Source organism: Haliotis rufescens, unplaced genomic scaffold (genome assembly GCF_023055435.1).
Source record: "Haliotis rufescens isolate VD_foot unplaced genomic scaffold, xgHalRufe1.0.p SCAF_14, whole genome shotgun sequence".
NCBI classification, from domain to species: Eukaryota; Metazoa; Mollusca; class Gastropoda; order Lepetellida; family Haliotidae; genus Haliotis; species Haliotis rufescens.
Window position 1 is genome coordinate 36,174,839 of NW_025963824.1, and position 15,195 is coordinate 36,190,033.

Sequence of the window (15,195 nt, forward strand, 5' to 3'; positions counted from 1 at the left end):
CAGCAGATGACGAGATAACGCCAAGAGGTCACACACCCAAGTTGGTCGTGTTACAGGTGAAACTGGCCCTACTCTGTGTGCTCCCACAACACCGACACCATTGATTGTTGTTTGTTTGTTGTTTAACGCCGCACTCAGCAATATTCCACCTATATTACGGCGGTCTGTAAATAATCGAGTCTTGACCAGACAGTCCAGTGATTGAAATTATGAGCATCGATCCGGTCAATTGGGATACGATGAGATGCCTCAACAAACGCAACGAGCCTGACCACCCGATCTCGTTAGTCGCCTCTTACGACAGGCATAGTCGCATGTTAAGGCAAGCATGGGTTGATGAAGACCTATTCTACCCCGGATCTTCACGTGTCCGATCTGAATTAACGAAACACCCAAACTAGCTTGTGAACAAAGTATGGCGCTGTATGTGTTCAAACAGTGTTGCTTTACATCATAAGATTTTACTCGCATATATTTCAGGCATTGAAAGTGTGAAGCATAGCTACGTCTTAAGCTGACATAAAGTTGCCATCCCTTAAGACAATGAAGCACTGCAAAGTTTAGCTCTTCACAGCAAATCGCTATCATGAAGACAAGCTGTTTACTTTGTGACGCAAAGTATGTGACGTCACAATCAGGTATAGAAAGGCGCCAAATTTCAAGCTCACTTGTTTCCCCTAAAACCTGATATACACTCTCTCAGTTTATTTTTCTTTCCGACATCTGAGGCACGGGTCGCCCAGTCGTCTAAGGCGCCGCGATTCGCTATGCAGAGTTGCGTCCCTTGGGCACGCCAGAAACCTATGATTGTGGGTTCGAATCCCGGTTCGTCCCGATTATGTTTCTAAGTTTTTCAGCACCATACCCGTGGGTTTCACCGAAGTGGTAAACGTCTGATACCTGCGTCACTTCGGGCTTTCCTCCCACATTAAGCTGACACGCCGCGATGTAACTGTAATACTGTTAAAAGCGGCGTTAAACCCAACTCCCTCACTCACTCACTTTTCGACATCTGCTGCCCAAAATAATTTGAATATTGTTGTAACCTGTAGTTGTAATATCATTGTTTGTAATGCCGACCGGCAATGATTAAAAAAGAAGTTCTTTGGTTCGTTTCATTAAGAGGTGGTAATCGTGATTTGAAACCTGTGATGGACCAACCAGAATCGAATATTTTCCAAATTCAAGAGTTATGAGTCTACCAACTTTTTCCAATATTCCAGCAATATCACGGCGAGAGACACGACAAATGAGTTTCATACACTGTACCCATGTGTGGAATCGAACCCGGGCCTTAGGCGCGTCGAGCGAACGCTTTAACCACAATGCTACCTGACCGCCCTTCTAATTTGAAAACATTGTCGGTTCATCTCCTATTCTGTGGTGAGATGATTTGACTACGGGAAAAATCTGTGGATATTTCTCCCTCACCATTCAGCTCCCGTTCATGGATAACAGTAAACCTGCTAGTTTCCAAATAACTGATATATTTACATGAAATATTACATGTGCTTGTGCGTAACATAGCTGCCTTTAATCCAAGTACGTGCGTGACGTCATCACCGCCCTGAAGACAAAAGATGTATAAACGTTTGAATTGCGACAGACATACCTACATATATACCAACATATATACCAACAGATATTAGAGTGATCCCAGCCTAGGCTTAAAACTCTCTGGAGTGATCCCAGCCTAGGCTCAACACACTCTAGAGTGATCCCAGCCTAGGCTCAAAACACTCTAGCGTTATCCCAGCCTAGGCTCAAAACACTCTAGCGTTATCCCAGCCTAGGCTCAAAACACTCTAGAGTGATCCCAGCCTAGGCTCAAAACACTCTAGAGTGATCCCAGCCTAGGCTCAAAACACTCAAGAGTGATCCAAGCCTAGGCTCAAAACACTCTAGCGTTATCCCAGCCTAGGCTCAAAACACTCTAGAGTGATCCCAGCCTAGGCTCAAAACACTCTAGAGTGATCCCAGCCTAAGCTCAAAACACTCTAGAGTGATCCCAGCCTAGGCTAAAAACACTCTAGAGTGATCCCAGCCTAGGCTCAAAACACTCTAGAGTGATCCCAGCCTAGGCTAAAAACACTCTAGAGTGATCCCAGCCTAGGCTCAAAACACTCTAGAGTGATCCCAGCCTAAGCTCAAAACACTCTAGAGTGATCCCAGCCTAGGCTAAAAACACTCTAGAGTGATCCCAGCCTAGGCTCAAAACACTCTAGAGTGATCCCAGCCTAGGCTAAAAACACTCTAGAGTGATCCCAGCCTAGGCTCAAAACACTCTAGAGTGATCCCAGCCTAGGCTAAAAACACTCTAGAGTGATCCCAGCCTAGGCTCAAAACACTCTAGAGTGATCCCAGCCTAGGCTCAAAACTCTCTAGAGTGATCCCAGCCTAGGCTCAAAGCACTCTAGAGTGATCCCGGCCTAGGCTAAAAACACTCTAGAGTGATCCCGGCCTAGGCTAAAAACACTCTAGAGTGATCCCGGCCTAGGCTAAAAACACTATAGCGTTATCCCAGCCTAGGCTAAAAACACTCTAGAGTGATCCCAGCCTAGGCTCAAAACACTCTAGAGTGATCCCAGCCTCGGCTAAAAACACTCTAGAGTGATCCCAGCCTAGGCTCAACACACTCTAGAGTGATCCCAGCCTAGGCTCAAAACACTCTAGAGTGATCCCAGCCTAGGCTCAAAACTCTCTAGAGTGATCCAAGCCTAGGCTCAAAACTCTCTAGAGTGATCCCAGCCTAGGCTCAAAACACTCTAGAGTGATCCCAGCCTAGGCTCAAAACACTCTAGAGTGATCCCAGCCTAGGCTCAAAACTCTCTAGAGTGATCCAAGCCTAGGCTCAAAACTCTCTAGAGTGAATTTTTAAGGGACTGATTCGAGCCTGCTGCACCGGCTATACTCACCGACTTTGATGTTGTGTGGCGTGTGGTTCTTGCTGCTGTAGCATGGCCCGGCTATACTCACCGACTTTGATGTTGTCTGGCGTGTGGTTCTTGCTGCTGTAGCATGGCCCGGCTATACTCACCGACTTTGATGTTGTCTGGCGTGTGGTTCTTGCTGCTGTAGCATGGCCCGGCTGTACTCACCGACTTTGATGTTGTCTGGCGTGTGGTTCTTGCTGCTGTAGCATGGCCCGGCTATACTCACCGACTTTGATGTTGTCTGGCGTGTGGTTCTTGCTGCTGTAGCATGGCCCGGCTATACTCACCGACTTTGATGTTGTCTGGCGTGTGGTTCTTGCTGCTGTAGCATGGCCCGGCTATACTCACCGACTTTGATGTTGTCTGGCGTGTGGTTCTTGCTGCTGTAGCATGACCCGGCTATACTCACCGACTTTGATGTTGTCTGGCGTGTGGTTCTTGCTGCTGTAGCATGACCCGGCTATACTCACCGACTTTGATGTTGTCTGGCGTGGGGTTCTTGCTGCTGTAGCATGACCCGGCTATACTCACCGACTTTGATGTTGTCTGGCGTGTGGTTCTTGCTGTTGTAGCATGGCCCGGCTATACTCACCGACTTTGATGTTGTCTGGCGTGTGGTTCTTGCTGCTGTAGCATGGCCCGGCTATACTCACCGACTTTGATGTTGTCTGGCGTGTGGTTCTTGCTGCTGTAGCATGGCCCGGCTATACTCACCGACTTTGATGTTGTCTGGCGTGTGGTTCTTGCTGCTGTAGCATGGCCCGGCTATACTCACCGACTTTGATGTTGTCTGGCGTGTGGTATTTGCTGCTGTAGCATGACCCGGCTATACTCACCGACTTTGATGTTGTCTGGCGTGTGGTTCTTGCTGCTGTAGCATGGCCCGGCTAAACTCACCGACTTTGATGTTGTCTGGCGTGTGGTTCTTGCTGCTGTAGCTTGACCCGGCTATACTCACTGACTATGATATTGTCCGGCTATACTCACTGACTATGATATTGTCCGGCTATACTCACCGACTATGATATTGTCTGGTGTGTGGTTCTTGCTGCTGAAGCATGGCCCGGCTATACTCACCGACTTTGATATTGTCCGGCTATACTCACCGACTATGATGTGGTCTGGCGAGTGGTTCTTGTTGTTAAAGTTAGGCCCGGCGTCGACACAGAAGTGATTGCACTTGAACAGCGCCTCGACGGTGACGTTATTGTTGACGCTGAAGAGGTTCGAGAAGGCGCCATGGTCGTCCACGTCACCGTGGAGACACATGTCGATACACTGCAGGAACCAGCCCGCGCGTAACGTGGCAAATTGGGCGTCATCGAAAGCGGACTTAACTGAATGACAAGAAAGGTGACGTCAGGGTTGCGTCCAAGACTGACTAGACGTACGAGGAGGGCAATCTTTAAATCTGTAACAGAGAGCTTTGGTCTCTAGCATCACTTTCCTGTTGGGTTAACCCCCAGATGCCGGGCCTCCTTCTATTACGCACTGGGTGTACCTCTTAGTATACAATTTCGCAGATAAGTAGAATATTATATGTTCTTGTTGAGGGTGTAAAAGTAGCAATATAAAACGGGTATGGAAAACAGATCCTGCTAAGTGTTTTCCGACATTATGTTATGCGTTAGAAACAGCAAATGTCGCCACTCTTTTTGGGGCATTTTTTTGTTCGCTTGGAATACACATCTGATACGCAAAATAGCTTTCCACAAATACAGATAATCGATTTTCCTGTATGACTTCAAGAGACGATAGTGAGGTTTATACGAGCCCAAGGACAGGGGACATAACTCGAGTACGCATAGAACTAATCCATTGTAACTAAGTTACTTGCTGTGAATTAGCTGTGGATAACAACAGAAATAGGTAAAAGACACGCATCATGATAGAAACTGTTAGCAGCAGGCTAGTTTACTTTTATTCGCCCGACCTTCACCTTAAAGAAAATTGCCAGATATGCACGTCGATGTTTACCTTGACGACTTCTACAAAATGGCGTGTTCACTGACAGCAGAGTGCGGGATTTTCAGTTGGGGGAGGGGGGGAGGATTTCGTTGATTCAGGGATTGTATATAAATGGAAGTAGTCAGAAACAATCTGACAAGCTGCGTATTATCGCGTGTCGTTAGGTTTTCCAAGTAACCAAGAGAATTAGTCAGAAATGCAGATAAATACCGTACGTTGTCGCTGTGCGTGATTTTGTGTCATGGCGTCACGCGGGACGGAAACTGCTACTGTTTCTGTTGAATTAACCTGATCATTGTAACATATCGTTTTTTTATTCCCTAATTCTTGCTACAATACTCTTCCCATGCATATGCGCAAACATGCAAGCCAATATTTACGATAGATAGACTGAATGTATCTCTCAAAATAGGAGAAAATACCACACAGTGTGAATTTTGTATTGTTTACGCTTCAAAGAACTAAAACCATTTAAGCACAGCGTTCGTTTTCACACCTAATTTTTTCGTTTGATTTCATCCAGAAAGTTTGTGTTGGTGATAAAGACCATTTGTCATTTGATTCTAAGTTTATCGTGATTTTGTGAACGGAATCCAATGTGAAGTTGTAAAGTATATTTGTTTGGGTAATTTTGAATTTTATTCGACTTCGAAATGAGGGTTGAGGAGGATGGGCATCATATATAACAACGTAAGTCTATCATTAACGGACCGTCCCCGTGGTCTTGTGCTAGACCGGAAGGTCCTGGGTTCGATGCCCAGCCGGGTCATACCAGAAGACGTTAAAAGATGGTATGTGCTGCCCGGTGCTCGACATAAAGGGAGTAAAACAAGGACCTGTCGGCTCGGAGTCAGTATACTGTGTGTGAGAGGGGTATTCACGTTAAACTACCGCATGGAATTTCCGTGTGCTAGCACTATAAAATCGGCATCAGTCCGGACTAGTTCAAGCAGCCACACATAAACACACATGCATGCACGTCGCTGTAAAGGTGCAATAATCTCGGACGTGACGTTAAACCCCATTTCACCTCACCTCACCATAATTAACGATACAGGTCCAAAACATATTTTGACAATACAGGAGAATAATGGAATCAAGTCTGGGATCCACACAAAGGAACTGCGAAGCATTGAAGGGAAATGGCGCGTCAGACAGCTGTCAAAGTTAGTTGTGGGCAACGCTGCTGATAACAGTATTCCAGTTATATCACGGCGTGTCAGCTTAGTGTGGAAAGGTGGAAGTGACGCGCGCAGGTCTCAGACGTTTAACACTTCGGTGAAACCCACGAACACGGGTATGGTGTTAACAAAGCGAGAGACATAATCTGGGCGAACAGGGAATCGAGCCCACAATCATAGGTTCCTGGCGTGTCTAGGGGACGCAACTGGACGGGTTCACACACATTTGCAAATGTCAACAAGATGTGTCTGTTTCGGCTTTCGTCCTGCGCTACGAGGAAAATCACTAAAATATCCAAGCTATCAACTGATATCGCATACACTAGTGTTCCTGAAGACAGACGAACCTGCAAACCCTTTAATTAAACTGAACTTGGAGCCTTATTGCTGTCTTGGGGGCAACCGCCTAGGTCGGAATTAACTGTCAGAGTGACGTCCCTTAGCCGTACCAGAATCCTGTTATCGGATTGGTTGGTGACGATTCGCCTTGATTAAGATATTTGGTTTTTACACACCGCTCCGGCTCCGAGCTACAACATGTAGTATACCTCCTTCGACATTAGTTAGTGAGTATGTTTTTACGCCGCTTTTAGCAATATTCCAACGTTATCCAAGCGGGGCACGCCAGAAATAGGTTCACACAACATGCCCATGTCGGGAATCGAACCCAGATCTTCGGCGTGACGAGCAAACGCTTTATAACCACAAGGCTACTCGACCGCTTCCCTAAGCCGACATATTGTGATACAACTGATATACTGATAGAACCAGAATTTGAAACCACTTCCACCATGACCTTAGAATATACACGATCCCGATGGGTGAATCAGGGTTTAGAAAGCAAAAATACGACCTCTGATTGAAACGACAAGCGCTTAGGTGCACGCCCGTTCATAATTCAATTGAGCGCGGTTTCATTTACAGGTGAGTGAGTTGGGTTTTACGCCGCTTGGAACTGTATTCCAGTTACATCTCGGCGTGTCAGCTTAATGTGGGAAGAAAGCCCGAAGTGATGCGGGTCTCAGATGTTAACCGAAGACCCGTGAAGATCCGGGGTAGAATAGGTCTTCAGCAACCCATGCTTGCCGTAAAAGGCGACTACGCTTGTCGAAAGAGGCAACTAACAGGATCCGGTGGCCAGGCTCGATGACTTGTTTGATGCATGTCATCGTATCCCAATTGAGTGGATCGATGTGCATGATGCCAATCACTGGATTGTCAGGTCCAGACAGGACCGCAGTGATATAGCTGTTATATTAACCAACAAATAAACAAACACTTTGTCGAAACCCACGAGCACGGGTATGGTGCTGACAAACATAGAAACAAAGTCGAGGCGAACCGGGGGTGTTATTAACAGGTAACACAGATAACCTAACACTATGCTTATTTCTTCACTTTGTTTTTTAGTTCGCGCATCAATTTGCGGAGTAAAAGTGTTGTTGGGATCACGACAGTGGCTGCTTCTTGCCTGTCCCCCTTACCTTTATTCAGAATGGCTGTAACGGTAGTTGAAACGTGGGGCTTTTGTGAAACTGAAACCAAAATAAAACCGTTAATAAATACAAGGTGTTAGTGAGTGAGTTTGGATTAACGCCGCTTTTAACATTATTCCAGTTATATCACGGCGTGTCAGCTTAATGTGGGAGGAAAGCCCGAAGTGATGCAGGTCTCAGACGTTTACCACTTCGGTGAAACCCACGAGCACGGGTATGGTGCTGACAAACTTAGAAACATTATCGGGACGAACCGGGATTCGAACCCACAATCATAGGTTTCTGGCATGCCCAAGGGACGCAACTCTGCACAGCGGCGTAGACTGGGCAACCCGTGCCCCCTAATAATTATGTGTAATGTGTATGTAAGGATCACAGTTTAAACGCCACGTGTAGACCCACATTCGAACAGCTCCCCATCACTCTCATGCTTGTCACAAGACGCCACGACATTGAGTAGATGAGTTGAGGTAAAACGTGGTTAACGTCGGTTTTATTGTGCCAGCCCACTGTGATATCATGTCTCAGTTTAACACGGATACCGATCCCACCCATCTTCCCGAGGCAAGGGAGTTAACTGACTATAAAAGTCCAGTTTCCACCCTTGCCGAACTAGGCGGGAATTCCTGGGCTCGACCGTAGCGCAACCCGAGTGGTCATTACGAGTTATGTTCCTTCTAAGCCTCTCCTATGGACCAATCAGATTCCACCTCTCGTATCACTTGCATTTGTTTCGAACAAAATGGTAGCGCCCAGTCAAAACGATCAGAATGATAATCAAGATCTATATTGTGATAAAACGAGTCTTACATCGCGAAGTGCATCAAATCACGTGAGCACCTTGATTAAAAACATGAAAAGACTTGGAAAATATCTGTTGACAACGAGTTGGCGGTTTACATGCTTTGCAAAACCTGCAATCGACAGAAATCTGATTTACAAACCGGATTTCGATTTTGGTGCCCGATTTTGATTGGACTATGCATAGACTCGTTAGCCCAGCCAAAATGTAACTCCATAATACCAGCCTAGTTCGGCAGGGGTGGTAACTGGACTTTTATAGTCAGTAAACTCTCTTGCCTCGGGAAGATGGATCCCACCAGTCCTCAATCCGAGCTCCAGGCAGGATAGCAAAAGTTGGTTGGTTGGTTTGTTGTTTTACCCCTCACTCAGCAATATTCCAGCTATATGACGGCGGTCTGTAAATAATCGAGTCTGGACCAGACAATCCAGTGATTAATATCATGATCATCGATCCACGCAATTGGGATTGATGACATGCATCAACCAAATCAGCGAGCCTGACTACCCGATCCCGTTAGTCGCCTCTTACGACAAGCATAGTCACCTTTTACGGCAAGTATGGGTTGCTGAAGACCTATTCTACCCCGGAATCTTCACGGGTCGGATAGCAAAAGTACTATCTCTTAACGTCTGTTGGTATGACGCGACCGCTGGTCGAACCACCGACCTTCCGCTCTCCAGCTGACGCTCTATCCACTAGGCCACGGATGCGGTCTAAATTGAATAGGAATGCCATGGCTCCTTGAAGGCGGGCGATGTTGTTCATAAGATCAACCACAGGTTTGTCTGCCCAAGACTCGATAATTTACATGCGGCCGTGATATACCTTTATTTCATATATACTGCGGCAGAAAACAATATAAATGAACACACATGACTTGATTAATACACAGCTCATCAAAACAAATTCAAGTACGTGACATTTTCCAGGGGTACAGTTAACACCCGCACGCGTGACATCATGTACAGCGATGTCTATTCCCCTTGCTGATTTCACCTCACATCACATCTCCATAGTTACGTACCGGCATCACTGATATCCTGGATCATCTTACTAAACACTGAAACGGAAATAAATTGACCATAACACAATTATAGCTGTTGTAAGTGTTCGAAGAGCAGTCATTACCATCGCCAGATATGTTTGTGATAGCAGTTGTACATTTCATGTAATTAAAGAATCAATTTGATTCCGAAATTATTATAAAAGTGGAAAGTATATATATAAGAATACATCAATCAGGAATATTGTGTATATCAATCAGGGATATTGTGTATATCAATCAGGGATATTGTGTATATCAATCAGGGATATTGTGTATATCAATCAGGGATATTGTGTGTATCAATCAGGGATATTGTGTATCACAATCAGGAATATTGTGTATATCAATCAGGGATATTGAAGGTGCATAACAATCAGGGATATTGGGTATGTCAATCAGGGATATTGTGTATATCAATCAGGGATATTGTGTATATCAATCAGGGATATTGTGTATATCAATCAGGGTTAATTGTGTATATCAATCAGGGATATTGTGTATATCAATCAGGGGTAATTGTGAATATCAATCAGGGATATTGTGTATATCAATCAGGGGGTAATTATGTTTATCAATCAGGGATATTGTGTATATCAATCAGGGATATTGTGTATATCAATCAGGGATATTGTATATATCAATCAGGGATATTGTGTATATCAATCAGGGATATTGTGTATATCAATCAGGGATATTGTGTATATCAATCAGGGATATTGTATATATCAATCAGGGTAATTATGCATATCAATCAGGGGTAATTGTGTTTATCAATCAATACCATGCCGCAGTTTAACATACCGCACTCAGACACAGTATACTGACTCCAAGTCGACCAGTCTTTGTTTTAGCCCCTTAATGCCGAGGACCACCTCCGGTAGAGTGTTAGAGCGTCCGCCCGGAGAGCGGAAGGTCCGGGGTTCGATCCCCGGCCGCGTCATACCAAAAGACGTTAAAAGATGGTACTTGTTGTTACCCTGTCTGGCGCTCGGCATAAAGGGGCTAAAACAAGGACTGGTCGGCTCGGAGTCAGTATACTGTGTCTGAGTGGGGTATTCATGTTAAACTGCGGCATGGTATCTCAGTGAGCTAGCACTATAAATCGGCATCAGTCCGGACTAGTACAAGCAGCCACACACACACACACTCACACACCCACACACACACAAGTACATGCACGTCGCTATATAAGTGCAATAATCTTGGACGCGACGTTAAACCCCATTTCACCTCACCTCACCTTAATGCCGAGCTCCAGGCAGGGTAAAATCAAGTACCGCTTTTAGTGTCTTTTGGTATGACGCGGCCGGGGATCAAACCCCTCACCTTCCGCTCTCCTGGTTGACGCTCTACCGCTAGACCAGAGGCGGTCCATTTTTCTTAATCATCAACTTTCGAAAACAAAGGATTTCTCTTATAAGTGACACTCTAACCTTGAAATATAGAGGGGACACTGTCGTCAGTTTCATGGGTAGTCAGACTTTCTGAAACAGGCAAAGAAAGAACTTGAGGTGAACAATGATTCTGACATTCGACGCTTATCCGGCACGCTGTGGGGCCTAGTTGATGCCGAGAACGAGACCTGTGAATTTCGTGGGAATCTTTAATTTGAAGGAGATAACTACAGATGAAAGGGATTGATCAGAGGCTGAGGCCCGCTTATGACCTGACCATGACCGACCATAATCCGTGTATGACCCGACTATGACCTGACCATGTCCTGACCATCCCCAGACCATGACCGGCCATAATCCGTGTATGAACCGTGTATGACCCGACTATGACCTGACCATGCCCTGACCATGACCGACCATAACCTGTGTATGACCTGACCATGCCCTGACCATGCCCTGACCATCCCCAGACCATGACCGGCCATAATCCGTGTATGACCGGACGATGACCTGACCATGCCCTGACGATGCCCGGAAACAAGCCGAGTTTGACGTAACAATGACATGACCATGACTTGACTTTGACATGAATGACCTGATTGTGAGTGTTCTTCTGTTGCACAACGCCCCAAAATTCCAGCTGTATGACGGCGCTCTGAAAGAAATCGAATCTGCCAGCACCCAAGTCACCACACCTGACCAACCGATCCACTGGGTCGCCTCTTACGACCAGCATAGTTTACTTGGGACCTGGGCCCACTTGCACAAAGCGATCTTAGCGCTAAGACTATTGTAAGCCTAGTATGTTAAAGTAAGGGCGTTACGATCTTAGCGCTAAGATCGCATTGTGCAAGTGGGACCTGGTCCTATCTGGTATCCTCATTGATCGGATTTGTCTGTTACCTGTCTAAGAGTATGCACAGCTCCTTCCATATTGTCAGCGTTCTCTGCATAGCGATATTCCAGCAATATCACGGCGGGGGTCACCAGAAATGGTCTTCACACATTCTACCAATATGGGCAATGGAAACCGTGTGTTCAGTGTGACAAGCGAACTCTTTAACCACTAGGCTACGTCTTATCTTCCCGAGTCAAGGGAGTTAACGGACTGTAAAGTTCCAGTTTTCACCCTTGCCGAGCTAAGATGGAATTCCTGTGTTACATTGTGGCTGCATAGTCCAATCAAAATCGAGCAACGAACTAGACATCTGGTTGTAAACAACATGGATTTCATGTTGCTTGTAAAAACAATGTATAGTTCAATCGGTCGAAAAGCCAGCTATGTCAATGGTGTCGGCGACCCGTGAAGATCCGGGGTAGAATAGGTCTTCAGCAACCCATGCTTGCCGTAAAAGGTGACCATGCTTGTGGTAAGAGGCGTCTAACGGGATCGGTTGGTCAGGCTCTCTGACTTGGTTGAGGCATGTTATCGTATCCACATTGTGTAGATCGATGCTCATAATGTCAATCACTGGATTGTCTGGACTTACAGACCGCCCTCATATAGGTGGAATATTGCTGAGTGCGGCGTTACACAACAAACAAACAACAACCAATGGTGTCGGTGTTGTAGGAGCACAGAACGTGGGGCCAGTTTCACCAGTAACACACGACCGACTTGGGTGTGTAACCTCTTGGCGTTATCTCGTCATCTGCTGTGTACACCACACATAGCCACTCAACAACACAAACGTGAGTTTTAAGAACAACTAAAAAAATATACTCAATTCCGAAAGAAACGCTCACCCACACGTGTGAAATGTGTGAAAACGAAAAGGTAATATATTACAATTCATACTTTAAGATGTGCGTTTACTTTGGAGCTGAGCATATATATATATAAATTCATTTGTCACTTCTCGGCAGTATGTTATGAATTAGTGTCAACATACCCCGAGTGAGCACGGGTATGCAAAGCATCTGAGGCGATGCAATTCGCTGTTGTGTCCTTAAACGTGCCAGAAAGCTATGAGCATGAGTTCGAATGCGGTCAGCCCTGATTTATTTCTAATTTTGTCAGGATCCATACCAATGTGCTTCATAAACACATTAGACCTGCATCCTCCTGTCCCTAACTGACAAGACATGATGTAACAGAAATGATGTTATAAGCGGCGTTGAGCTCAAAATACCCTGGAACAAATGTTTACCTTAACAGAGACAAGAAGCCTGCAACATACCTGTCGTGCCCATCACCGCCACCGCCATCATCAGCAACAGCCACGCGCATCCCCACAACGTGCACCCCCACCACGTGCACCCCTGCCCCGCCCCCTGGTTGGTATTCTGTTTGTTCATCATGTCCCTCTGGTATGACGGCGGGGTAGGACGACAACAGACTCAAGGTTGGCGCCACCTGGAGGTTCCCAGGCGGGATGGTCGTGGGAGAGGTTGTCGCAGTGTCGTGATAACGCCGGCGTGAGGGTTTGTCAAGATTAGCTCATTACTGTTGTTAAAATGGACGAATATTTGTCGCCGATAATATTTACAACCAAGGCACCGTGGAGATTCCGGGTAGAGTAGGTCCCCAGCAATCTTATCTAGCCGTCAGAGGTGACCAAATGGATCGGGTGGTCATGCTCAATGATTTGTTGACAGTGTATGGTACCCGGCTGCGTGGATCTTTGGTCATACTATCGATCACCGTATTGTCTGGCCCAGCTGTCATACATGCACCGTCATGAAGATGGAATGCAGCGATAAACAACAAACAAACAAATAGCATTCAATATAAACCCAGAGTACGTCTATCTATCCAGTGATAATAATTTGTATGAGAAAGTGTAATGCTAGCTCACGTCTGTAATCTGGGTCACTACTGCAGTACGGTAGTCGATGTCTTACTTATCTTGGTGTTAGTGAGTTTGGTTAACTTTGTTTTGAACAGAATACGGGTTCTGTCAAGGAGTAGACGCTTTCTGTTGAGCACAGGAGGTTGTAGAATAAAGTGCCTTTGGTAAATCATCGAGGACATGGCGTTAACGAATGAAAGAAGAGTTTCTGGGAAACTTGAGGATTCGACACCACGATGTCACACATGCTTACGATTGAACGAATAGGATGTTACACAGATCATAACAATTCTGTGGCAAGTGTACGAGGTTAGATGAAATGGAGAGAGGAAGAGAGAGTATTGGGTTAGGTTAAATAGGGAGAGGGCAGAGAGAGTATGATGTGAGGTTAAATGGAGAGATAACAATATCATTTTATACAGTTTTAAAACACGGGCTATAGGCCACCACAACCAAAGCTTAGCCACCTCGCTGTGGATCATGGGGACTTACAGTACCTCTGCTTCCTGCATGATACCCCAGCAGGATTTACGTCATCACTTTAGCCACTGGTGGTTGTGCACAATGCTAGGCAATATTAAAAATACTCAGCAATGAGTTGGCTTAAAAACACTGGTTGATGATAGTTACATCGATTATGATAGGACCACGTGTCACACAGGGGGCCAATAATTTTACGATACTTTAGCCTCCTGGACAGAGCCTTCAATAATGTCAGTTGGTAAAATCATCACACCAAACATACAAACAAGCATTTAATTAGTCACATACATATTTAAAATGTATTATACAGAACAAATTCTTTCAAATAAGTTAAGATGAGATGCCCACTGACACGGGAAAAGAGATTTTTTCGATTTACGCTTTGATAATGTGAATCCCTTGCTTTTGCAAAGTCCATACAATCAATCAAAATATGCTTGACGGTGAACCTGTCACCACAAGGGATACACTTAGGAGGTTCGTCCTCATCTGTCTTAAGCAGATATTCGTGGGTAAACCGACTGTGGCCAATACGACATCACCGTAAAACGACCTCGTCATGTCTTGACTGACAACCCAAGTAGGTATAATCGATTGATGGTTTTAATTCGTGAAGTGTATTGCTTCCTACCTGGGTGTCCCACCTCTTTTGCATGAGATCCCGAGTAAGACTCTTGATGGTTGGTTTGAAATCACGGAACGGGATCAGTAGTGGAGATAACGGTTTGTCAAGAGCTGCTTTAGCTGCAGCATCAGCTTTTGAGTTACCTGTTATGCCTACATGACTTCGTAACCAGCAAAAGACGATGTCACATTGGCCAGTAGAAAGATCATTATATAGTTCTAAATTCTCTTGGATAATAGGGTGATATGGTGAGACACTTTTAAGTGTCTGAAGGCAAGACAACGAATCAGAGAAGATAATGACATTTTTAGAATGGTTTTGATGTTTGTTATAGGACAGCTTTGGCCTCATCAGTAAAAATTGAACTATTATTTAGGAATCTTGAGGAGACAGTTCTGGATCCAGTGATGGTGACGCTTGCAACTTTGTCACCATCCTTGGACCCGTATGTAAAAATGGATCTTTGAGAATTA

General features: G+C 45.4%; 1 protein-coding gene and 1 long non-coding RNA gene across 2 annotated transcripts; both read right to left on the bottom strand.

Annotated features, from left to right (window-relative positions):
- Window positions 1-1,467: 1,467 nt before the first annotated feature.
- On the bottom strand, window positions 1,468-13,157 carry LOC124113188. The gene is made up of 6 exons (XM_046473463.2): window positions 13,003-13,157; window positions 10,862-10,912; window positions 9,408-9,443; window positions 7,567-7,617; window positions 4,040-4,270; window positions 1,468-1,567 (listed from the first exon to the last, which is right to left on the bottom strand). The coding sequence occupies exons 1-6, from the start codon at window positions 13,121-13,123 to the stop codon at window positions 1,560-1,562; spliced, it is 498 nt and encodes a 165-aa protein (XP_046329419.2). The 5' UTR covers window positions 13,124-13,157; the 3' UTR covers window positions 1,468-1,559.
- LOC125379173 lies at window positions 3,099-4,033 on the bottom strand. Its single transcript, XR_007220637.1, has 2 exons — window positions 3,756-4,033; window positions 3,099-3,723 (listed from the first exon to the last, which is right to left on the bottom strand). It is a non-coding gene; the product is annotated as an uncharacterized LOC125379173 (long non-coding RNA).
- Window positions 13,158-15,195: the final 2,038 nt, after the last annotated feature.

Bases quoted from the DNA above. Each gene is read 5' to 3' on its own strand.
- LOC124113188 (XM_046473463.2), bottom strand. From the start codon at position 13,123: ATGATGAACAAACAGAATACCAACCAGGGGGCGGGGCAGGGGTGCACG. The intron at 10,913-13,002 runs GTATGTTGCAGG...TGCCTGTTTCAG, and splicing joins GGCGGTGATGGGCACGACAG to AAAGTCTGACTACCCATGAA. The intron at 9,444-10,861 runs GTTAGAGTGTCA...TTTCCGTTTCAG, and splicing joins TGTCCCCTCTATATTTCAAG to TGTTTAGTAAGATGATCCAG.